Source organism: Prionailurus bengalensis, chromosome B3 (assembly GCF_016509475.1).
Source record: "Prionailurus bengalensis isolate Pbe53 chromosome B3, Fcat_Pben_1.1_paternal_pri, whole genome shotgun sequence".
NCBI lineage: Eukaryota > Metazoa > Chordata > Mammalia > Carnivora > Felidae > Prionailurus > Prionailurus bengalensis.
Genome location: NC_057355.1, coordinates 122,750,377 through 122,775,762, shown reverse-complemented (window position 1 = coordinate 122,775,762; position 25,386 = coordinate 122,750,377). Strand labels below are relative to the sequence as shown.

At 50.0% G+C, this 25,386-nt stretch overlaps 2 protein-coding genes across 3 annotated transcripts in view; one reads left to right on the top strand and one right to left on the bottom strand.

The window, feature by feature from the left end:
* Positions 1 to 1,093: 1,093 nt before the first annotated feature.
* Positions 1,094 to 14,346, bottom strand: GSTZ1 (glutathione S-transferase zeta 1). Of its 2 annotated transcripts, none has more exons than XM_043556723.1 (9): positions 14,254 to 14,346; positions 11,238 to 11,289; positions 9,281 to 9,348; positions 8,727 to 8,807; positions 8,252 to 8,377; positions 7,071 to 7,149; positions 6,466 to 6,518; positions 5,972 to 6,021; positions 1,094 to 5,185 (listed from the first exon to the last, which is right to left on the bottom strand). In XM_043556723.1, exons 1-9 carry the CDS (start codon positions 14,266 to 14,268, stop codon positions 5,059 to 5,061), a joined length of 651 nt encoding a protein of 216 aa, XP_043412658.1. In that variant the 5' UTR covers positions 14,269 to 14,346; the 3' UTR covers positions 1,094 to 5,058. The 2 variants fall into 2 exon arrangements, with proteins under 2 accessions (XP_043412658.1, XP_043412657.1); XM_043556722.1 differs by lacking the exon at positions 14,254 to 14,346 and adding an exon at positions 11,567 to 11,673.
* Positions 14,345 to 25,386, top strand: part of POMT2 (protein O-mannosyltransferase 2) — a 42,908-nt gene continuing 31,866 nt past the window's right edge. Inside the window, exons 1-2 of the mRNA XM_043556721.1 lie at positions 14,345 to 14,997; positions 20,356 to 20,440. Of these exons, the coding sequence (XP_043412656.1) occupies positions 14,540 to 14,997; positions 20,356 to 20,440 (543 nt within the window). The 5' untranslated portion in view covers positions 14,345 to 14,539. The remainder of the gene's footprint in view (positions 14,998 to 20,355; positions 20,441 to 25,386) is intronic.

Below are 25,386 nucleotides of genomic sequence, written 5' to 3'. Positions count from 1 at the left end.
GGATATGATCTGCCCACCAAACTAGGGCACAACCAACCATAAAAAGCCCAGGCAGACTACATGGAGCTAGGGACCTTTTATGAGTTATGTTTGGCTATGCTGAATGTGTAATGGCTAAGTCATAGTATATTAAAGGTTATTTTTTATTTAAACATTTATTTTTTGGAGAGCACAAGCGGGGTGGGGGCAGAGAGAGGCGGACAGAGGCAGACAGAGGATCCAAATTGGGCTCTGCGCTGAGAGGCTGACAGCAGCAAGCCTGATGCGGGGCTCGAGCTCACAAACCGCGAGATCATGACCTGAGCTGAAGTTGGATGCGCAACCAACTGAGCCACCCAGGCGCCCATTGAAGGTTATTGTTTAATGTTTAAAGGCATTCATTTCTGTCACATCATTGACCCTGACACAGCTCGGGATTATATGTTGCAGCTCTTGACATTTAGTCTTATGTTCTTTAACCTATGAGGTTCCGGCTAAAGTCGGCAGCCATGTTAGTTCACATATTCTCTGGCAGTGGAATGATGCCTGCTGGTGACTTTGGAATGAGAGCTAAGTAAGTTATGTTTAAAAGTTAGGAGGAGCCGATACAATGAGTCCTTCTGAGTATGTGTATCCACCTGCGTGTTCAATAAGTGTACTACTTTCCTTAATGGATATGTCAAATTGCTTTGGAACAAAATCCCGTATATTTTGCTTTGTTCTCAAGTGTGTCCGGGAAGCACCTCCTTCCTGGTTTCATCCTTCTCAAGTATTTGCCGGGATTTCCCGCTTCCGTAGAGGTGAAAGACCCTCCACACCTAATTACCACTCCAGCATCTGCCGGCCATTCCCTGTGGCCACTCCCACTGTGACTGCAGATCAGGTCTCCCTGTGGCCTCTGACATACCAGGTCAGGGATCTGCCAGTTGTTCCCCACAGGTCTGACGACTGAGGTGGGAATGCAGGACTTGACATTTACCACCCACTCAGCCTTTGGAAAGAGGCTCCTGCTGGGAAACATGCCCTAAATAGGTGATGGTTTTGAATTGAAAGATACATCTGACCCCTGAAAACCACTTATTTGCAGACCTAAGGGAGTCACAGAAGAGGCAGGTTTCAAAACGCTTTAGAGAATCCTAATTATTGCCAAGTCCCAGGACCATTTGGCTTGACCTCTAAGTCATCTCTGTACTTAGGGAAATATTTGCTCCTTCATGATCTTCTAGGGCCCCCCAAAGAAGAGAGGGACATTCTGGGAGGGGAGGGGGTGGCCAGCCATGGCTGCACAGGAAGGACATGTTTCCTTCTAACATGCCCTTACGTAGTAACGCTAGTCACCTTGTGTGGCACGGGGGTCACAGGGAGGTCGGGAGTACAGTCCTATAGGAGTTTGAGAGCACTCAGCTCTCATGCAGGGAAGATGGCTTAGAAAGGCCACATTCTTTTACTCCCCTCCCTGGAGCACAGCTAAGTTCTTCTGGGAATAAAGAGGGTTCTCCTCCCTCCCATGAAACCAGCCACAGGGCCCTGGAGGACAGTTCCCGATGGGGAGGGCTGAAGCCAGCAAAATCTCAGGTCTCCACATCCCTCAAGGGCGGGTCAGCTTACTGTGCTGGTGACCTGGACTCCGCAGACGGCCCGGGGCTGGAACACATGGAGTGGTAGCCTCACTCTGACTCAAAACCACAGGCCCAGAAACCAGACCGCTCTCCTTTCTCGGGCTGTGGTCGTTCGGCAAGGCCAGAGCCTCTGCGCATCCCATCGCCCCTTTCCACACTCCCCTCCTCCATCCCTCAGTTCACCCTGCACTGGTGGCTCCCCACCCCCCCCTTCCCGCTTGCCTTCTCTTGCAGGCCCCCAAATCTCATCTCCAGTTCCCGCACTTCCTCAACAGGTCCGGTGCCCTAGCCCGCAGGAGACACCCAGAGTTGTCGTGGGCCCTCGAGAGCTCAGGCACTGTCCTCAGGTCTTGGTGAAGAAGGCAGCCATGGTGGTCCCAGCCCGTGGTGCTGCCAGCTATGTGGAGAGATCCCAGGGCTTAGGTTCTGTCTTTCAAATACAAAAATCTCCTTTACAAAAACATCGTGAGGTGGGAAGATAGACGGCTGTCCTCCTAAAGCCAGTGCAGCCGAGAGCCACAAAGGTTTAGGCACTTCCTCTGGGTGGTGCAGGTGAAGGATGCGGGGATGCTGCAAGTACCAGCAAGGTCCAGGTGAGTCACCTCGCAGGAGCCCGGAGCGAGTTTGTTTCTCTGCCGTAGACACATTTCTGGTTTTTGTGGAGAAGGTCAGGTTTGTCTGAGTTTGGGGGTGGGGGCTCTGGGGAGAGCCAGATAGAAAGGAGCGCCTCAGAAATGGGACTCCAAGGATGTCTGCTGAGCCTAGAGGAAAAGCCACAAATTCATCTCTCTCCTCCCTACCCACCCACAGCTGGTATTCACCTTACATTTGACACGTACCAGAAACTTCCTGTTGAATCAGAGGACCAAACTATGGGAACTATGAGAAAAATATGGAAAGTGTGCCACAGATGAGGGATGGTTTCCATGTTTTGACAACAGAGGCTGTATCACCTCTTCCCCTGATTTGAGATTTCCTTAAAACCCATTAAGCTCTTGCCACCAGTTTTAGGCTGATAGAGTCCCAGGTTAGAAGGGTTAATATCTGGTAGTGTCCAAGAGAAGACCTGAACTGAACTCTTAGAAGTCATCTTGGGTCAGACAGACAAGCAGAGAAGCAATGGTGGGCCTGTTGGGTGGTGGAGTTCACATGCCAATTAAACTTCCACCAGTAAGGGGAGGGACAAAAGCTCAGGAAGAGCAAGGGCCATGTCTACCACATTCTCTGTGGCACGGCCACATATCCCTGCTCCCAGCCGGGGTGGGGGGGTGGTGGGAGGGTCACCTGGGAAGGCTCACTGCAAGCTGGTGGACTGAATGGAGGGGGTGGCAAATCCATTACTAGCTGGAGTAGGACAGCCACCACTTTTCTTCCAGGAAAACCCATTCCCCCCCTTCACTGTATCTAATTCTCTCTAGAATCATTCAGGGCAGGAGGAGTGGTCTCAGGTTGTCTGTCTCAGTGCCCTGTCCTGGATGCAGACTCTGTCTAGTTCCCTGCTTTCCCGGAAGTCTCTCTGTCTGTTGCCCGGAGATGGGACTGGGAGGAGGAAGGGGTGGAGGAACCTGGTAACCTCAGCAGTGTTGGAAATCGGTTCTAATCATCTGGGCTCCCAAGGTGCCTGCTGGCGAGGGGCAGAGCCAGCTCTCTCCTTAATCCCAGGGAAGTGGCGGCAGCAGCCCGTCTGGCCTTGCCCACAGCTCCTCACCTATCCCACTGTCTCTCCAGAGCCAGGAAGGCTGACTGCCATGGGGCTATGGGAGCACAGCCTGAAGTGGCCAGCCTCCTTTCCCCAGAGTTCGTTCTGTCTTTAAAATCCATGGGGGCTGTAATCACCTTCAACTTCAAATGTCCAAGTCAGGTGTCAGTCCTGATCCCTGGGCTGAGATTCGTTTTTTGAGTCAAGGTTTTCTGGAGGGAGGCCAGGTGAACTTTACCCAGCCAGGCAAGTCTGGGGTAAGCTGAGGGAAAGATGGCGGCAGGACAGGAGGAACTGCCGAGTCTCCCTTGTCACTGCTGTGTCTCACCTACTGTCCTGTGCTTTTTTCTGGCTTTGCTAGGACAGACGCAGCTTGGGAACAAGAGTGGCCCACTTTGGTCATTCTAAAGCCTGGAACCCGAGTTCAGGAAAGAAGAGGCCACAAAGGGGGTGATGGGAGAACTAGGTACTTTGGGATCAGGGCTGAAGGGACTCGGCTGAGAGTGGCGGCTTCCATTTGAACCAGACACATCGATCTCAGTTCACTGTTTAAACCCTAGCCATGCAGGGGAAATGAAATCTCAGGTACAGGACATAAAAGTCATCTGATTCCACTTCCAGAAGGGACCTCAAGGTGAGCTGCTACCTGGTTGGGGTCCTGAGCCATCCTGATCAGTGGCTGTTCACACTGCCCACGCAGGAGCCTGCCTCCAATTCCCAAGGCCATTCACGACTGGATTTATTTGAAGCGCTTACTCCTGGGACTGATCCGGAGAATGCTGCCCCTGAGGATGTGGGCCAACTTCCCTCTCCGTGTTCCAGTCAACACTTAATAGTACCATTCTAGCCCTGGAAACTTAGCTGGTCACAAAATGCTCTCTTTCCTAATTTTCCTCTAAAAATAAAATTTTTTTTTAATGTTTTATTTCTTTTTGAGGGAGAGACAGAGCAAGTGGGGGAGGGGCAGAGAGGGAGACACAGAATCCGAAGCAGGCTCCAGGCTCTGAGCTGTCAGCACAGAGCCCGATGCGGGGCTCGAACGCACAGACCACAAGATGATAACCCAAGCTGAAGTCGGACGCTCAGCCAACTGAGCCACCCAGGCGCCCTTCTGCTTTTTCTATCTGTTCTCTTCTGCATCTGGGTCTGGTTCTATCAGGCAGGCTTTTGAACTTCTTTCTCTCCAGTGCTCTTAAGTGCCAGGGGCCAGGCCTACCACAGGGTGGGCAAGTGGCTGGCTGATTTCCTCTCCTGGCCCAGACACAGGGGGATTCCAGCGAGGAAGAATGTTCATTTTCTGGAAAGCATCTTAACTGAATATAACCTAGAGGCCTGGGCTTCAGTTTAATTACCGTATTTCAGTGTGGACATTCTTTGCAGTCAGGTACAGTCTCAGGGAAGGGAAGAGGCGCTCAGGCTTCCTGACTTCTCTCCGGTGAACTTGCTAGGCATTTTAGTCTACACTGTGCCTGCATCTTCATGACTGCCCATGACATAGGTAATAGGTAATGTTCCTGCCTTCCTCCCTCCCAGCATCCTCTCCCCCACCCTACCCACATTCGACAGACTGTGGGTACTGGAAGCACAAAGAGGTTCAGTGGGAAGGCAGGTCCAGGGCTAGACTTCAAGTTCAAGGGCTAGGAGTTCAAATTTCCTGCTTCTCCACCTAGGGCTTGCCTGTTTCCAGGCCTGTTCAGCCTACCTAGCTTCTGCTCCTGTACCCCTTTCCTGCCCCCTCACCCACGGGGTACAGTTTGAGGGCTAGGCCCTCAGCTCAGGGGGTGTATCTGGCTGCCGACAGGGGTGAGACACTTGGAAAGCCTCCAAGGCCAGCAGTGTCTTGTTGATGCGGCTGATGGTAGGGTAGGGAGTGAGATCCACCTTGAACCTGTAGCAGAGAAACACCTGTCTCACACCATCTCAACACCAGGTGTGCAGGGGAACGGGCAGACTGCCCTGTGTGCAGCAAGGGAAGCACAGAGGTGGGCTGGATGGGGCCCCTGGAGCTGACCAGAGAAGGACCAGGAAGGTGGCCCTGTCACGTGGGGGCCTTGTTCACAGGCGGCTCTGGGATGGGCGGGTCTCATGCAGTACTGTCTAGCATCTCTGTTGCCTACTGTTCCTATTCCAAGCAATGGCTGTTCATCGAGAACCTACTACACATTTACATATACAGATAGTCTCTCTACCCATATCCCAAGCTTCTCAAGGGCAGCCAATGTGTCATAACATCTCTGTATCCTGATGGTGCCTGACATGATGCCTTCCAGAGAGGCACTCTTTCATGCCTCCCTGAAGGGCTGTTGGAGGAAAGCAGAGTAGAGCTCACTGCTGGGCACAGACATACCATGTCGGGGGCAGCAGGCTCTTGTGGGAGGTTTCCTCTAGGGGTGGCCACCAGGTGAGCCACCTCCTCTTAGGAGCAGGGGCTATACGGGATTGTATGAGCTAAGACAGGCATGGTCGGGGGCGCTCCCCTGATTTCTTCTGCCTGTCTCCTCTAGACCACAGTGGCTGGTGTGGCCTGGCACCCGGGGCTCCCTGGCCAGCTGGAGGGAGTCTCCGCATGAGACGCTTCCTCAGTAGATGAAGTTGGGGCCTGACGGTGGGAGGAGGCTGGGCATTTAGAGGGGAGGAGCCAGGTGGGAGAGGGTGGGCAGTGGGGCTCTCTTACCTTTCAGCGTTTGCCACCTGAGGCACTAAGCAGAGATCAGCCATGGACACCTGAAAGAGGGTCGGGTGGGTTTGCATCAGGGTGTGTGCCCCGGACTCACAGGCTGGGCTGGCTGTGTCCACGGGCTGCCAGCCCTTGACAGTTCCCTTCTGCTCCTGGGTCTTCCACCCCATCCCCACTGCCCCATCCCCCTCCTCTTCTCCCCCATCTGTCCCCAGAGCACGTGTCTCCCAGGCCAGGATCCAGTTGTCCTGACAACTGGCTCTGTGGGGGGCCAAAAAAGGTTTGATGGTCTCAGTGGATCTTAGCATGCTTGTTAAAAACCACCATCATAGGCACTTCCCTTGGGCGCCCAGCAGGGAGGAGACGCCTCAGGATGAGGTGAGGGGCCCTGAAACCACCCCAACCCTATGCCTTCTCCGGAATCTCTCTGGCCTGCTCTTGCCCCAGGGTGGAGGGAGAAGGCCGCTGTAGGAAGGCCTGGGAGAGCTTACCTCGTCTCCCACACAGTACCTCCCTGCTGTGCTCTGCAGGATCTGCTCCAGAGCTGTGGGGAGGCCACATGGATTTTACTCGGGGCACAGACTGGGCCTTGGCCCCCATAGTTCTGAAATGGGCAGCTGAGTGACAGGCTGGGGCATGTGTGTTGGAGGGAATGCGACAACCAGATCTGGAGAGAGTTGCCGGGGATGTGGAGGCAGATGATGTTTCCCCGGGCTCCTCCAGCCCAGTGGCCGTTCCCTCCCCAAGAAGGGACAAGACGGGCCACTGGCCGAAGTAGCAGCTCTCACACGATGGGCTGGTGCTTTGCTAGCCTTCGTTTCCTGGCTGGAGCGGGCAGTGAAGCAGAGGTTGGGCCATCCAGCTCCAAAGGGCTGTGGGCCTCAGGTGCTGAGGTGCCCAGAAGTACTAGAGGTTGAGGCCAGGTTTGGACACTATCCAGTCCCACTTCCTCCTTGGCTCTGCCCCCCTACCCTCACCCATGCCATTGTCAGGACCAAAGAGCCTGGGAAGCTGTTTCAGATGCCCACGGCCTTAGGCACGAGAGCTGTGTCATTGAGAGGTCACCCTGGGATGGCTCGCGGGAGTAAGGACTCACCGTTAAAGCCAGAAGTGATGGCCTTCTGGGCCCAGGTCAGCTGGTTCTCCTGTCCCACTTGCTTCAGGACAGACAGGTTCTATGCAACCAAAGATGATAATCTGTGACTGGCTTTGGGAACCGCCTGCGCCTGCCAAGCCCCCTCAGGGAAGCTCAGTTCCCTTTCTGCCCCAGCTTGTCCATCTGTCCCCTCCTGGGCTCCATGAATCCCCTCTTCCCATCTGGGCACTGAGGGTGGATGGGGGCTGGGACAGAGAGTGATCCCAGCAGCCACCTTCTCAGGTTGCCCCAGTGGCCCCTGTTGTCGGGAAGCTTGTGACCCTGGCGGAGGTGTGGAAGGGTGGGGGCACAGGACGCGGCCATGACCTGAGGCCTGTCTCCCCTGCAACCAGTGGGTCTCCCTTATGTGGCCCCTTGTGAGGAGAGGGGGGTGCAACATGAGAGGTGGATGGGGGAGAAGCATAGGTGGCTTTCAGGAGATTTGGACCCTTGTTCCATCCTTACACCCCTGGAGCCATTTCACTTCTGGGCTTCAGTTTCCTCATCTATCAAATGGGGCTATCTGTCTGCTCCAATCTCCTTGTTACAAACAACAAGGTAACATGGGGATGGGGGCACAGGTACAGTCAGGGGTCCTGGGCCCTGGCCCCTGCTCTGCCATTCTTAGTGGAGTGACTCTGCAAAGTCCCTCCACCTTTCTGGGGCTACTTCCTCATTTAAGCCAGGGGTTAGCACAGATGAATTGCTTTAACACTTATTTTTTAGCAGGGAAAATTTTAAAAGATAAAAATCTCTCGAGACTCCCAATCTATGCTACAGAACAGATGAGAGGGAGGCCGGTCTGGTTAAAGGTGGGGAGGGGTCTGGCTCTGCAGCACTCAGCCTCTCCCCTGCCACCTGGCCCCTCCCCTCCTTGGGAACCTCTGGGCTGTCCTTGGAAACCTGGGGCTTCTGAGAATGCGGCTGGGGGCCCCCGCGGGGCAGGTGATTTCTGGGATCCCTCGCCCCTCTGCCACGTGGTCTGGGTCTAAGCCCCTGAGGAGCCCTCCTGTCCTCCTGCTGCCCCCACTCCCAAGCTGGGTACCCCACTATGAGGCCCCACACCCAGTGTGCCTCTGAAGGCAAGAGCGCGTGAGGGGAGGCATATGAGAGGCGTGCAGGGTGCAAGTCCAGAGCCACACCTGCAGGGGCTGGATGCCGCCAGCGATGAGATCGGAAATCATGCGCACGTGGGCTCTCTTCTTCGGGTCCTGAGGCAGGAGTCGTGGAGTGGGCCGAGTCTCCTCCAGGTACTCAATGATGGCCAGCTGTTGGGAGGGGAGCAGCGAGACACTGGGACGGGAGGGCCGCAGACCCCTGGACCAGAGTGACGGGGCCAGCAAACTCCTCCTCGCCCTCCTCAGCTGGAGCCCGCGAGGCTGACACTCCCCCAGGGAAGAGCTCTTTGTGGCCCCCTGTCCTGCAGAACTTGGTCCCCATATGCTCGAGTCTCCGTCACTTCCCCAAACAACCAGCCGAGCTCCCTCCCTCTGCCAGGAACTTATCATGTCCCTACTAAGGCCTAGGCGCTTGGCCACACACAAGCAAAGAAGAGCTGTGAGGTCCTCTTGTTCGGGGCACCCCTCTTGCAAGGGGCCTCCCAGGCCCTGCACTCACTGACTGGCCAATGGTGATGCCATCGATCTTCAGGGCCGGCACCTGCTTCATGGGATTCAGTGCCTGGAATTCTTCAGCGAACTGTGGAGACAAGGACCTGATGGATGAGGTGGCCTGGACTGGGCACACAGGAAGACCCCAGGCTTGCGGCCCACCTGCACTCTCCTCCCCTGGGCAAGGCCTGAGGGATCCAGGCAGTATTCCAAAATCCACTGGCTGCTGAACTATAGGATTCATCCCAATGGCCTGGCTGTGTGTGTCCCCTTGTACCTCACACTGTGGTCACCAAGGTACATCCAGATGGCCCAGCAAGGGGCAAGGACCCCCATTCGCCACTCACCCTCCTGGGGTCAGGCACCGAGAGGCCAGTCTGTGGCACAGAGCCTGGAACTGGGGCCCTTCCCATGACTCCTCATGCTGCACAGCTTGTCACCCCGTCCCTCCAGGGAGAGCCAGCAGGTTCACCTCTTGCGGGGAAGAAGTCTGTACCCTCTTCTGGGTCCCTCTACCAGACCTCCAACTCTCACATGGTGGTCCGGGGGCAGCCTCCTCACCTGCTGGCCTCCATCCTTTATGAGGTTGATGGGGATCGTCTCATAGTCGATGCTTTTCAAGGCCAGAGCTACGAGAGACAGCAGAGTCAGGGGACAGCTTCTGGTTATACTTCCAAGGGCTACATGAGGTTCCAGAAGGAGGCTTCTTTTTCCAGGCAGCTAGGTGACCAAGGCCCAACTTGGCCCTGTCCTCATCTCTCCAGCTTCCCTGGTCAGTACCCACTCTCCTCCCTCAGGTCTCTGAGGCTCTTCTTGCCCCCAAACTCTCAGGGCCATCCTCTCCATACCCGCACAGGGTCCCCGCACCCAAGTGGTGCCTACAGGCGTGTGCCCTGGCACCCTGGGATCTCCAGGAGGGCAGCAGGGAAGTGTTCTGGTCACCTCTGTCCCCTCCAGGGCCTTGAACAGTGGCAAGCAGGGCTTATTTGTTGGAGACCTGCAATTATTCTCTCATGAAGGTGTCCAAGGGCCCAGGGCAGGTGCTCAAGTGACCACAAAGTGCATACACAAGCAGGTGACACTCTCCAGAGAAGAATTCCCTTTCTCATCCATTTTCTCTGTTCTCAGAGCTGATTACTACCCATTCCAAGCAGGGCACCAGGACTCTTTAGTGGCCTCACAGTATCTGCTATGACTCCTAGTGACCAAATTTCCTCTCTGTGCCCTTTGATAATTTCCCCTGGCAAAGTGAGGGTAAACACTGGACCAGCCTAGTGAAGACTCTGTGTGTGTGTGTGTGTGTGTGTGTGTGTGTGTATGCGCATGTGCACTGAAATATGGTGACGGCTAGTCTTGGGCAAAGGCAAAGGAGCGAGGGGAGGGGATGAGACATGTCACGGTCTGAAGAGAGACTGGGAGGCACGGGGCTCTTCCTCAGCGCTGGTCAGCCCCACTCTGGACAAAGTGGCTGCTGGGGCCAGGAGGGAGAGGTCATTGCACATGGGTCCTGTGGCTCCTGTCTGGCCCAGCTAGGGCAGAGGTTCTGGGCCCAGAGGAGGTGCCTGGAGAGATTGTGTCCTTTGGCACCCCAGTGCACTTGCCTACTGATTCTAGCAACTGCCAGCTGACTGTGGGGCGGGGGAGGGTCATGGCAGATGGCTTCCCAGTTAGGGCCAGACTACCGGAGGCAGACTGCTTGGGTTCAGATTTCATCACATTCATTTGCTAGCTGTGCGGCCTTGGGCAAGAAACTTAATGAGCCCCTGTGCCTTGGTTTCCTCATCTGACAGTAGAGTAGTTAAGAACACAGACCCTGGAGGCAGACTAGCTGTTCAAATTCCAGCTCTGCCTCTTACTAGCTACCTAGTCTTGGGCAAGTTATTTAATGTCCCCGTGCCTCAGTTTCCTCACCTGTACAATGAAGGCAACAATAATCCCTCCCTCCTAGGGTTGCCAAGGTTTAAATGGAATCATGCACATAAAAACATCCAGCACGGTTTCCCCGCAGTATGAGCTGGGACTATGATCTTTGCCACAGGCTGTGTTGAGCTGAGGGAGGGACGGGTCAAGCTGGGACTAAACCGGAGGGCCCTGGTTTCTGCTTCCTTGAAGCCTCTGGGGTTGACACTGGCCAGTTCCGTTTAATTGCCAGATCAAATAAGATAAGAACTGAGAAAGGCCAGCTGTTCCCTGCCAGTTACCAAGCACCTCTGGGTTTTGTGAGCCTGCTTTAAGTGTGGTTGCTAAGTGGCTTTGGAGAGCAGGGTGGGAGAGGTGGCAGGTCCAAGGGAAAAGACAACCCACCTTCCTGCCACCCCCACTCTCCTATTTTTGACACTTCCTAGGTGGAGGTGCCATTCAAGGTGCAGGTGCTAAAGTCTCCAGGGCACTGGGGACACTGGTTGCTGGGGATGGTGCCCTGTCTGACAGAATACCCCTCTGTCCCAGGCCAACTCTCCACGAAGGGCTCTCTCCACCTCCATCCCCCCCAGGCTCTTGGTGGGAGCACAGTTCTTACCGATTCGAACTCTCCATGAGCAGGAGCTCCGGAAATAGGAGTACAGGATGGGCTGAGGAGAGAAGCATGAAGATACATGTTAACCCATGCTCGTGGGGGTTCTCAGCCCCAGAAGCCCACTGGTGAGGCAACGGCCCTCAGCCGGGGGGCTCCAAGTCAGCAGGCCTCCGTTCCCGGACCCGTGTCTGCAACTCAGGCCAGACTCCGAGCTCTCTGGGTCAGAGGCCTTGGGAGTCAGGTGGGGTCCCTCAGCTCCAAACTGTGCTATCGTGCATCCCTGAGGTCCAAGGGGCCCCCGACAGGGCAGCCAGCCTGCATGTCTTCCTTACCTTGCCAGACTCAGTCATGGTGTTGTGGTGACCCTTGGCCTCTCAAGGAATGTCCCCTCTCCCAGAGCTGCAGAGCAGGGGGAGGAACCCTGAAGGGGTGGATCCCATGAGCCAATGGGGAAGCTGGGCTAGATAGGCTTCCGGGGAAACTTTGACTCTGGTCAGAAAGGACATCTCTTTCCAACTTGTGGGAAGTTTTCTATGTTCCCCGTGGAGCCAGATTTGGTGTCTTGGGCAGACAAGGTGGCCTGGTTTTGGAAGCAGTAATTCATGTAGTGTGGTGCACTGGATGCTGGCATACCTAGGGTCTGGTCCCAGTGCAGGAACTAGCTCTGTGTGACCTTGGGCAGATCCCTGCCTTCTCTATTCTCTAGTCTTTTCTCTCTCATCTGTAAAATGAGGAGTTGCTGTAAGATGATAGCATAATTCCTTCCAGCAGCGACAGAAAGACCAGGAATTCTAGTTCTTTCATGCTGCAGTGCCCGTCTCTCTCAACCCACCACCCACCCATCAGTCCTTTAGGATGCTCTCATAAAAATAGCTGGGGGATATGCCCATGGACTCCAAAGCTAAGGTCACAAAAGGACAGCCTATAGTGTATTGTGTTTGGTCTACTTATATTTAAAAATGTTTCGGGGTGCCTGAGTAGCTCAGTCAGTTAAGGTCTGACTTTGGCTCAGGTCATGATCTCACGGTTCGTGGGTTCGAGCCCCTCACTGGGCTGTGTGCTGACTGCTCAGAGCCTGGAGCCCGCTTCAGATTCTGTGTCCCCCTCTCTCTCTGCCCCTCCTCCACTTGCACTCTGTCTCTCTCTCTAAAATAAATGAACATTAAAAAAATTAAAAATGTTTCTAGTTGGTTGCCAACATTGAAAAATCAAGATGTTTCGTATATAAGCCCTATTGTCTGTTTTTTCTTAAAAAGATCCGAGACAGTGTACTCGGATTCTTGAGTAGCAACAATTGATTGGAGACAATTACTGGCCTCCTTCAGTCAGGGCATGCCCTCTCTGGTCTGCCATGTTCCCTACCTGGCCCTCTTCTCTCATTTTTGTTACCCTGGAGGAGGCACCTGGAGGAGGCTGAGTGTGTGTGTGATCTCTCCTCTAAAGTTTAAAAGACTCAAAGTTCATTTCTCTGGTCCTTCTTGGGTAGTCAGCATTTCAAAGCAGGGCCCAGGACTAGTAATTAGTTAGCACTCATGAATCTCCAGGCAGACACGTGTGTATCCATATGGATGAGGGAGAACACAACGGGATTTCTAGATCACCTCTGACTACCATCCCTTTGACTACAGACATTTCCCCCAAGTTCCCTCTCCCTTCTGCACCCCGGAGCACACCAAACTGCTCTGTGGCCCTGCCTTCACCTTCCGTGAACTATCAACTCCCGTCTTCTAGAGAGGGCCCAATCCTCTCTAGACTACATCCCTGAACTATCAACCAGGCCTTCCCAGGTTGGTTTCTGAGCCTAGGAGTTCCAGCCGGTACTGGAGGCACCTTTTGTGGGGGAAAGTAAAGATGGCTCTGGTGCAGAGGGCAGGTGATAGACCGCAGATGTCTTTGGAAGCAGAGGAACTAGGTGGCCACGACTAGATGAACCCTATTCAGAGGTACATCCCTTTCCCTAACAGGTCAGGCTGGAGGGGCTCCTGGGGCCAAGAGGCAGGGGCTGCTGGTGAGGGCCGGGACCACTAGAAAGCCTCAGACATTAGCTTAGAATCCTTAACGAAATGTCTTACCTAATTACTGAATGTTACATCTTCACCTGTGCTGAGGGTGACCACAGAGTCACTGCGAATGCCACTGCCCCCAGGTTTCCTACTTATGGGCCATCAGGAAACGTAGCGGAGAGCAGCTTCTGCTTTTCCTCTTACCAGTGATAATTGCGTCAACTACCCCGTGTTCCCTTGTGCACTTGTAGAGCTAGATTTTAAGCCCAAGTGAAGAATTCATCTCATCACTACCCCTGGAGGAACTTCGTTCCCAATTCAAATCTGGATTCTGACGAGTCTAGCAGATTTTATTTTTAAACCATTTCTCACGCATGTTTTGAGAGAACGACTCCTAAAATCCCATTTGTGAGTGGGAGAGCTATATATTATTACGGGGATGCTGCATCCCATCTGACATGCCCGCTACCTTCCTTGGTGGTTCTCAAACTTGAATAAGACTTTAAAAGTTCATCGGGGCGCTTATTAAACATGCAGATTCTCGGGCCCCTTCCCCCAGAGGTGACACCGTGGCTCTGGGCCAAGCGGGAAGGCGCTCCCCAGGTGCTCTCTCATAAAGCAAACCACCCGGGAAGGCCCTAGGTTAAGTGTTAGGACCCGTCGGGCCGACCGGCTGGGAAAGACCACACGGGCTGTACGGAAGAGGGAAGCAGGGGACAACGTCTTGAAAACCTAGCAGAGAGAACGGTAAGAGGCAGGTGGAGCGCGAGGGTACAGCGACTCCACAGCGCCCCGCACAGTCCACCAACCCGCGCCGCCTCGGGCCCAATCCTCTAGACTCTGTACAGGCCCCAGCGGGCAACAAGAAGCTGGCAGCGCGCAGGCGCAGAGCGGCGCCGGTGCGGCGCTCTGCATGCCGGGAGCGTGCGTTGTCCAAGCTCACCTTTAGCCCCCGCCCCCCAGGGTTTCTCAGTGTTTCTAAGTAGTTTCCCTCTCCCTGTATGCGTGGCACAGACCTTCCCCGCTTGCATCTCGCGCCTCGGGCCACCCCTCTTCCAGGCCCGGAGACTTCACGTCTGGGACTCTCCGACTCGTCGACGGCTGTGGCCCTGTGAGACCCCGACACGTCAGAACTTACACTTATGTTGTGGTAAAGCTAGGGGTTGGACTAGAATGATCTTTAAGGGCTCCTCTGGCTCGCCCCGCCCTGCCGCCACGCCCCCACTCCCGGAGCTGCTGGGAGTTGCAGTTCCTTGAGCCCGTTTTCTCCCTGGCTGGCCCGCCGGGCCCGCGCGGTCCGTCATGCTCTGCGCCACTAGCCGCCTCTTAGCGGCCCGGACGGCGACCGCACTCCCTGCCCAGCCCAGAGGCCGGGGCCCCGGGGCCCGCTGCCGACGCAGGGAACTACATTTCCCAGGGCACCCCGAGCTGGACCTGGATGACTTCTTGACCGGGCGGCTCGCAAGACCGAGCGTGCCGGTGGGCCGGAGGGCGATCCTGAGGAGGGGCAGGATGCCACCAGCGGTGGGCGGAGGCCCGGCCCGGTCCGAGCTGCGTCCCCGGCGGGGCCGTTGTGGGCCCCAGACTGCTAGGGTTGTGGGCCCGGACGAGACCGCCAAGCCTGCAGCGCGGAGCCCCAAACGGGCTGGTTGGGGCTCGCGGCACTTCGAGGCAGCCGGCCGGTGGGCCCTGCTGGCCCTGGTCACGCTGCTGTCCTTCGCCACCCGTTTCCACCGTCTGGACCAGCCGCCGCACGTCTGGTGAGTGACAGGAGGGACTTGGCGGGTCCCATGGCAACCGGGTGGGAGGGGTGCGCCCTCTGATTGGCCCGGGGGCACGAAGGGGGCGGGAATCACAGGAGGAGGGGCGGGGCTGCGCTGGAGTGGGAAACAGGTTTCTGGAGGTTGCTTTTGGCCAGGCGCAGTCTCTGTGAGAGAAGTCTTTTTTGCTCTGGCAGTGGGATTTGTTTTGGCAGTGGGATTCCTTAAGATCCGATAAAGCGGTCTTTCAGATTGTGGCTTTTAAAGGTGCTTTGAACTTTCAAGGAGGATTGGAAATTCTTAGTATAGAATTCCCTAAAGCCTGAGTTCCTAATCTGCAGGATTTCCAGGCATCATGGGAGGCAAAAATCATCCTGGGGAGAGGGGACGACAATTTGTGTGTCCAGGGATGATGACAGGGGTCTCAGGAAGCAGGTCTGGGGCCCTTTTGTGAGGAGAGACATGTGTTCTTAAAGGCTTTATTTTGTTGGACTCAAATTTCATGAGATAAGTTTAAAAAGTCTCCAACTAGAAGGAGAAAAAGTTTTATACAATCTGAAAATGGTTAATTTATTAGCGAACAAGCGATACCATGTTTTGTCAGTATCCCTGACAAGAAAGTTAGTGTAGGGAATGTTAGAAATGGAACTCTTTGACCAAAAAGCCAGCTATCAACCTATCTGGGCTATCCTACTGGGAGGTGAATAAATTAGCCTATTATTGTTTCATGAGTGTTGGCAGAAGACACAAGACTCCTGGGTCAGAGATAAAGGACTTACTCATGGGGCAGGAGGTAGGATGAACATCAGCATATTGGCTTAAGTTTGAATCTCCCACTCCCTCTCCCCTGCTGGTCTGGAGTTGTTAGGGGAAAGAAAGACAAATCATGCTCAGGAATAGTCCAGGAAGAATCTAAAATTTTCAAAATGTAGGTTTATATAACTCTCCACCTCTTTTATCCTGATCATTACCCAGTTGTTGGCCAAGAGGAGATGAGCCCTTTCTGATGATGACTGCATTAGGTGACCAAACTGCTTAACTAAGGTGTGTGAACCAGGAGGAGGTGAGGGAAGCAGAGTTAGAAATCTTTCTGTGCTTGACAATACCAAATGCCTGTGGAGGGTAGGGAGTATGGAATGTCATCAAGTACCTTGACTATTGGTTCATTATTATGTGGCCATTAGGGAAAAAAAGTGCACTATTGTCAGACTGTGGATGGTTTGGAATGACATTGTTTAGTTTCAAGGACCCCAATGACATATGTGGAGTCAGATAATTAGACTGGAACAGCATCATCAACACTGTAACCTGAAAAAGTGTCCATAACAGTAAGGCACCAGTGATAGCCCGGAGAGGGGAACAAAGTCCTAAAACAGTTAGTTTCCTTGGAGTGGGCAGAGTCAATGCCCAGTGCGATGTGGCCTCCTTTATTGCAAGACAAACTGGTCAGCTTTTGGCCGGAGTCACAAGTCACCACAACACAGTGATGGCTTCTGCTTCAGAAACATATAGTCCTTTACTTTGTGCCCAGTCCATGATGATAGATGTGTTTCCATGCCTGGGGCATTCATGAATCCAGGTGGCAATGGCAGGAGTCTATTTGGTACAAGCTTGATCTGCAGCTTGATTTCAGTCAGTCTTATCAGAATACTGGTCCTTACTGTGGGCATCTGTGTGAGTGATCCAGATTGTCCCATTGACAGGAAGCCATGACATTTTCCCCCACAGTTCTTGGCTCTGAAGAGGAGTGTTTGAAATTTCTCAGTATATAGTCTTCTAGGTGGCACACAGAAGCTAGGTTAGTGGTAAAAGCCCAAGAGCCAATAAAAGTATAACTTGTCTGTTTCTCAAAACTATTGTGTAAGGCAAGAGCAATGACTTTCAATTCAGCCAATTGTGCCCATCAACCATTATTACAGCTGGCCTTCCAGAGTTGTCACTGAGACCGGATGATTGTTGCTGCCCAGTGGATGCTATCAATGAACCAGGCCTTGAGAGGAACCTCTGTGAATCAAGACTCCACTGAGCCAGTGGTTTTGCTTCAGGTGGCGGAGTGGAAGATAGTTTCTCCAAAGTGGGAGCTCCTACCTCTTATAAAAAATCAAGATGCCCCTAGGGCCAGGCCAGCTATATCACTTCCATTTGACCAGCAAGCCTGTTGAGCCCTTCCCTTGTAGCCTTCGATTCTAAGTTGACTCACCCCAAGGTGTCAATATCAAGCCAAAGAGTCCTAAGGCCTTCATGGGTCGGGCACTCAGTTTTAATAAAGGCTTAGTGGGTTGATAGCTATCCCTTTTAAATAGTATGTGCTTGGTACCTGTGTCCAGCAGATGGCGCTGTTACCCTGGAGAATGGCCTCTCCTGGCTCTAGCTGCCCTATCTCTTTATGGCTGTGATTTCACTTTCCCTTCTTGGGATTTATATTATTTCTTCTGGACCACCCAGGATAGGATAGGATCACCGCTCAACACACAGCAGTCCCGGAATGGGATAATCCCCTTTGACACTTATAGGATCAATGCCAGTGTACATCCCACTGCGGGAACCACAATAGTAATATAGGGGCCTTACCCACAGCTCATTTTACCTTTCCTTCCCCATGGGGAGCTTGGCTCAGACCCTGTCAGTTGAATTTGGGTGCTTTTTCCCCCTTGAACTTATAAATCTAATAGGCCTGCATCGGTAATTATAGTGACAGCCATCCAAAGATTATGCCATTCCCCAGTGGAGACTGTGGATTGCTGGATGCAGGGGGTAGGATACATGTGTATGGCCTTCAGTCCCCTTTAGGGAGAGGGAGACCTTGGTTTTTAATTATTTTATTTTATTTTATTTTATTTTATTTTATTTTATTTTATTTTATTTTTTTAACACAGCTGAGATTGTGGTAGAGGAGGAGGGATCATGGGACACAGGGAGAGAGTGGTTCTGAGCCACTAAGCAAGGCACATTTACTTTTGAGCACACAGCTCACCCAAGGAGCTTTCAATGTGTTCATTTTGCCCCAATTTTCTATATTGAATAGCAAGATCTCCTTACTGCTGGCACCACTTATGAAAGCTTTGGAGACTCCTTGATTCAGCAGCCATATGCATATTGCCTTTTAGCTGCGCCTGCTAGGCTTGCTGCCCCATTGTCATGATTACTCTCTTTCTTATTTTGCCAGAAGAGTGAGCAGTAACCAAGGCAGCTTTCAAACTGTTTCTTTCTCCATTCAGCCTCATTAATAGGTAAGATGGTGGGAGACTCTTACTACCTTCCTTGCCCACCACTTGGATAAGGGCATTTATTTACCAGATTCCATTCCCAGCTTATGGGGCCCTTGTCCTTTCTCTTACGGAAAGGTATGTCTCGGCATCTTATGCTTGTGACCACAGTCAGGGTCTAGGATTCTATTTTACCCAACTTACAAACTAGTAAGTTAGCCTGTCATTATTTTATGGATGCTGGCAGAAGACGAAGTACTGGGTCAGAGACAAAAGACTTTATTTTTCATGGCACAGCAAGCAGGATGAGAGCATCAGCAGGTGGGCATGTGTTCCTCTTGCTCCCCAATTCCCATGTGATGCCATGGGTCTGAATGAATGCCTGCACGTGCAGTGGGTTGCCTCACAGCTGAGGGATACTGAGCTTGGGGAATCCACTGTTTTATAACAAGCAGTAAACAAGAGTGCCCTCTGTCCCGGAGGAAGATGCTAACTCTTCTCTCAAGGTTGCCTTTCTGCAAACATATCCTGAGAAATGGCCTGAGTGAAGAGCAGCCAGGACCTTGCATTCTTGGCATACCCAGCAAGGTCTGTAGGAGCAAGAGAGAGTCAGGGAGGATCGTCTCTCCCAACACAAACACACAATAAAAGCCAAGAAGAGATGTGAATGTTACTACTAGTTTTACTTGGGAAATTTTTGAAGTAAAAATCTCATACCCCTTTGTCAATATGTTTCCAAACAGACCTCAACACTAACCAGAGGTGTTGGGCAGTTTAAATAGTGCCCAGTTGTGACAGTTTATAAATGTATGGGATTTTATAGTCTACAGAGTTCTTTCACATGTTTTCTAAATTGAGTCCTAATACTTCCCTGTGAAGGGCACATAACAGATATTATTGTCTTCATTGTGTAGATAAGAACAGAGATCCAGAGAGGGTGGGTGATTTTGCCAGGTTGCACTGTTGGTAAGTGGTGGAACTGGGACTGATTTCTCTTCTTTCTGCAAATCCATTTTGTCACACTGCTCAGAAGTTACTTCTCTCTTTGACATCTCCATGCCACTGTTCTTACTTCGTGTCAAGCAGAGCGTTAAGCAAACAGACGCAGAAATAGATTTACTCTTCTGCCTTACTATTGGACCCACTGAGTTAAAGAATAAAAAAAGAGCCCTACACTTTGGGGAAAAGCATGTTTTGCCCCTTATGTTGTAGGTTGGTAATAACTGCTTATGGAAACTGATCTGGGGATGGCTAGTCCCTAGAAAGCAACCATTCTTCTGAGCTGCAGGGAGGAACTGACAGAAATAGCCAGGCTGTACCGGATTAACTGGGCTGCTTCCATAAAGTCTTTGTGCAGGATGTGAAAAGGTCATATAGAAGAACAAGATCTCTGCATTGTGTTTAAAAGCTAACATATTAGAATCACTTATTTACTTGCTTAATAATTTGTGCAACGAGGATAGCTTCTAGGTAGGCTCTTAACTCAATTTTTATATACTGATTAGTTCATTATAATAAGCTCAGTGAGTTCATAGTCAGCAGGTTAAGTATCAGAGGGTTAACGAGTGAAATTAGACTCCTGTGACAACCAGTTTGTAGTCTCTTACTGTTCAATAGCCCCACGGTGTAGTTTGTAATAGCAATAGTAATCTGCTTTCTAGTAGCAAAGTAGTCTCGGAGTCAGAAGGTAACAGACTTGAGAGAAAACCCTTACCTCAAGCCTTTTTATTTTATAGGAAAACTCTGTTCTATTAAAATGAATAGAAGCTCAAGCTACAGAATAAGTATAGATTTCACTTAAATTTTTAACTGGTTGGTAAATATTTGCTAACCTTTCTCATCTATCTCAATAAAGGTTAATTATCAGTGTGATGTCTTCCTCCAATTACTTGTGTCAAAAAAAATTTTTTTAAGTAAGCTCTACCCCCAACATGGGGCTCAAACTCACGACCCCAAGATCAAGAGTTGCATACTCTACCAACTGAGCCAGCTACATGTCCCAACGTGTCAAAAAATTTTTAATCCATATTTTCTCATTAACTGATTAAAACTTACAGCCTTTGGTTTTAACTGTAATTTTAACAATGTTGTATTATGGCTATTTGGATTGTATGATAATTTAAAAATTCTCATTTCTCTATTTTTCCTTTAGTTGGGATGAGACTCACTTTGGAAAAATGGGAAGTTATTATATCAACCGTACCTTTTTCTTTGATGTACACCCACCTCTGGGGAAGGTAAGCAGTGTGATGACTGACAGCTCTCTTCAAATGGTTGGAGCAGAGTCTCAATCTTGTATTTAATTCTTGGGTTTGTGGAAAGAAATCCCTGACATTCCAGTCCAGCTGCTTACATGGTAAATCTTTGGTGTTTTTAGGAGTCCTCTGGGCTCAGAAATGGGGAGGCAGTCCATCAACCAATGGATGGATATTTAAAAAATATGGTACAGCTAGCTATACAATGGAATATTATTCATCCATGAAAAGGAATGAAGTATTGATACATGCTGCAACATAGATGAGTCTTGTAAACATTATGCCAAGTGAAAGATGTCAGACCCAAAAGGCTACATAGTATGATTCCATTTATATGAAATGTCCAGAATAGGCCAATCCACAGAAACAGAAACCAGATTAGTAGTTGCCAGGGTCTGGTGGGGAAGGACTGGGGGGTGACTGCAAATGGGTATGGGATTTCTTTTGGGGTGATGAAATGTTCTGGAATTAGGTAGAGGTGATGGTTACACAACCTTGTGAGTATGCTGAAAACCACTGAATTGTACACTTGAAAATGGTGAATCTTATGGTATATGGATTTTATCTCAATTCCAAAAACTAAAAGAAATGAAGAGAAGGAACATATTGCATAAAGCAGAGATTGCTTAGGGTAGCTGTCTACAAGGGAGCACAACACCTTTCCCCCTCCCCACTCCCAGCATGCACATTCTTTGACCTATACCTCTCACATGTTTTACAATTAGAAATCCCACAATCCGAATTCATTTTAGTCTTTTAAAAACAACCACCTCTGAGAAAGCTAATGGATCAGCCTTTTCTTCCTAAATGAAGGCTGAGATCATTAGCACCAAGGGGACAGGAACTTGTCTGTTAGGAAGTTGGGGAGTCATCTTGGAGCATGGAGTACTTGGGGATGAAGGCATGGGTGAGGAGAGACAGGGGTGGTAGGCTGTGATAGGCAGGCTTAGGGGCGCAAGAGCACTGGTTAGGGGCCAGGGAGGGTTGGAGGGGGTGGTGGGATGGTGGCTTATTTCAAAATTAGCTCTGAGCCCACAGGGCACCTGGGTGGCTCGTCAGTTAAGCATCTGACTTCGACTCAGGTCATGATCTCATGGTTCGTGAATTCGAGCCCTACGCTGGGCCCTGTGCTGACAGCTCAGAGCCTGGAGCCTGCTTTGGGTTCTGTGTCTCCCTCTCTCTCTGCCTCTCCCCTGCTTATGTTCTGTCTCTCTCTCAAAAATAAATACTAAATAAAAATTCAAAATTAGCTCTGAGCCCAGAGCCAGAGTGGAAAATATGCCTTGGGGCACCTGGGTGGCTCAGTTGATTAAGTGTCCAACTTCGGCTCAGGTCATAATCTCGTGGTCTGTGGGTTCCAGCCCCGCATCAGGCTCTGTGCTGACAACCCAGAGCCTGGAACCTGCTTTGGATTCTTCTCTCCCTGTCTCTTTGTCCCACCCCCCTATTTGCACTCCCTCTTTCTCTCAAAAATAAATAAACATTCAAAAAAGTTTTAAAAAAGAAAATATTATGCCTCTTTCTGTCTCCTTTTAAAGATAACAGCAATAAAAATCAGAGCAATTGAAAACTTAGTCTGTTTTAGTTATTTTCCATACATTATCTTATGTCATCCTCAGAATAAGCTATGAAGTGGAGATACCATTGTATCTCCATTTTGCCAGTGGGGAAACTGGGGCGCAGGGAGGAAAAGAAGTTTGCCATAGGGAGGAAAGCTCCTAAGTGGCAGAGTCAAGGTTTAGGCTGGCTTAGCGTCTACTCTCAACTCTTCTACCACACTGCCTCATGAAACTGGCCTTGCCCCAGTACTCGGATGACATCTGTTACTACCATACAATTAAGCAGTGGAATGTGTTGAATGTTTGCACTGGGCTAGCAGTGGAGGAGATTTTTCCTAGGAGAGCCAGCACAATTTTCCAGCCAGGGACTGCCTGTGTGTTTTTGGAGTCCCCCAGTGCTAAGCACAGTGAAGCATGTGGAATATTGGTTGATTTGTTTTTACTTAAGCCCTCGTTGCTTCACATCCCTGTGTGAAGGGAGAAATGTAAGGCTTCTTTCTAAACCACCCCTGCCCCACCGATTTATCTCCTGATGGTCCTGTGCTCTGCCTGGTTGAAAGAGAGTGATGAACACAGCAGCTTTCATAGGTTCTAAGGCCAAACCAGTCAAAGACTCAGAAAGCCCCTTGAAGTTGCAAATGGGAAGTTTTCTCCTACAGTACTGAGGCTGATACCTGCTACTCCACACTGGCCCCCAGCCCTGGGTTAAAGAAAAATGCCTGCACGTAGTGAAAAATTTGATCTGCACAGAAGAAAGTAAAAGGTCACAAGCTACCTTTCCCCATATTTCTATTAGTTTCGTAAATGTTTTCTTAGAAATTCTTTATACAAATGTGTGTATATTTATACATATACATGAACAATTGACATGTATAAATCAGACCAGACTAAAATTGTTCAGCAACTTATATTTTAAACATGATAGATCTTAACTTCTTTCCATGTTAGTACATAAAAATGTACTCCATTTTTTAAAAATTTATTTATTTTTAATTTGATTATAGTTGACACACAATGTTACATTAGTTTCAGGTATACAACTTAGTGATTTGACAAGTTTATACATCATGCCGTGTTCACAAGTGTAGCTGTGGTGTTACACGGCTATTACAATATCATTGACTGTAGTCCTTATGCTGTGTTGTTTATTCCCATGACTTACTCATTCCATAGATGGAAGCCTGTATCTCCTTGCCCATCCGTCACCCCGTTCCTTCTAGCAACTGCCAGTTTGTTCTCTGTATTTATAGGTCTGATTCTGTTTTTGTTTGTTCATTTTTTTTAGATTCCATTTATGAGTGGAATCATATGGTGTTTGTCTTCCTTAGTCTGATTTATTTCACTTAGCATAATACTTCCTGGGTGCATCCATGTTGTCTCAAATGGCATGATCTCATCCTTCCTTATGGCTGTTGCAGTCCATTCTTTTTAATGTTGTATATTATTCTATTATACAGATGTGCCGTGAATTATTTTACCCGTCTTCAATTGGTGGGCATTTATGTTACTTCCAGTTTTCAGACGTTACAAAAGATTTTGCAATGAACATCCTTGTACACTTATCTTTTCATAATTATTTATGTCGGTGTATCTAAAAGTTTCTTAGGAGCCAAACTAAAGAGTCAAAGGATATGCACACTTAAATTTGTGTTACATATTGCTAAGTTTTTCTGCAAAAATATAGTGATATATCTCCTACCAACAGTGTCTGAGTGTTGTTTTCCCCGCACCATTGCCAGCACTGGTATGATCATACTTTCAAAACATTGCCAATTTGAGAATGAAAAATTGTGTGTCACTGTTTTCATTTGCATGTCTTTATGAGTTGAGTTAAACATTTTCTTCATATGTTAATTAGCCGTTATTATTTGTTTTCTATGAATTTTCCCATTATTCTAGTAGGGTTTTTATTATTATTTTTATTATTATTATTATTGATTTGAACGAGTTAGTTAGAAAATTAGCTCAGGGCTACTTTTAACCTTAAGGGCTACCCTTTTAACTGTGAGGGAACTGGTGTTTGGCACAGTGCCAGCGTTTGACTTATTGCACTGTCTCTAATCCTCCCAACCCCCTGCAAGGAAGGTTTTATTACTTGTAGCTCAGAGATATTAAGTGTTGTCTGCAATCAGAGAGCTGAGATGCAAACCATCTGTGCATTTCTTCACTCTAGCAGACCAGCCAAACAGTCTGGGAATTTATACCAGCTCCAGGCGAATTTGTCTTCTGAGATCCCAGGTGGGAAGGGGCATCCATTTAATTGTCACCTGTTGGTTTTTGTCCATCTAGGTATTTGGATAGTTCCATCTTTTCAATTCCTTCTCTTATTTTATATTAAATTAGTTATGTTAACTTCTGAGCCCTAGGATTCCTTTTTCTTTTCTTTCTTTCTTTCTTTTTTCTTTTTTTTTTTTTTTTAACAAGGCTTTATAATCATTTATAAGCATTTTGGCTTCTGTTCCTTGCCATGGAATTATAGAGAGTGGAACTGGTTAGAACTAAAGTAAAACAGGAGCTGATTAGTGATCTAGACCCAGTGGTCCAGACCCATGAGCAGCGTCTCAGGGAGGGACTTTCTCAATACAGCCAATGTCCTCTATCCTTCCACGCAGCCTAACTGGGGCATAGGGGTCCAGCTAGGGCATTTTGGGGCTGTTAAAAATGCTTGGTATTTGCTGACACTTTTTATGTCTTAGCAGCTTCTGATTGCTTGTGTGGAAACTAGACTTTAACACTGTTGATAGCCATGGAAAGATAGACATGAAGGAGCTGATCTTCTTGAACGTTTTGAAGGACTCACAAATCTCAGTATAATAGTTGATTTGTTCTGGTTTGGAACATGCCAAGGTTGCCCTCCTTTGAAATATTAGAAATAAGAGAAACTGGTCTCTGGCCTTTTTGTATTTTTTCCACTGGGACTTTTCTCCTCTGGGAAAGTCTGTCTGTCTTAGCATTCTTTTTTCCCTTCTGCCCATTCCTAGTATGTAACTCCTTGGCCACTTTTCTCCGTCCTCATTCTGGCTTGGAATCTCATTTCCCTTTCAGTGGATCAGTCTTTCAGGAATCAGCCCCTGCCCATGGCTTCCCCCATGAGCTGTCACGTTTTATTTCATAGCAAATGAAAGAAGGCTGAACGAGAGAGCCCCTCACTGGCCTTGCCAGTGGGATTTTTCTTTGTGGGATTTTTCTTCCTAAATGTTCAATCTGCCCTATTCCCAAGAACTTGGCCTCAACACAAGAGAGGATTTGTTTCAAGCAAAGAGCTCTGTGGACAAACGATTCTTTGCTCTGCAACAGCTGCAGGAGAAAATGTCACATTGGCAACTCCTGTGGACAGTTGTCAAGGGAAGCCAAGTCTGGGTGCAGCTG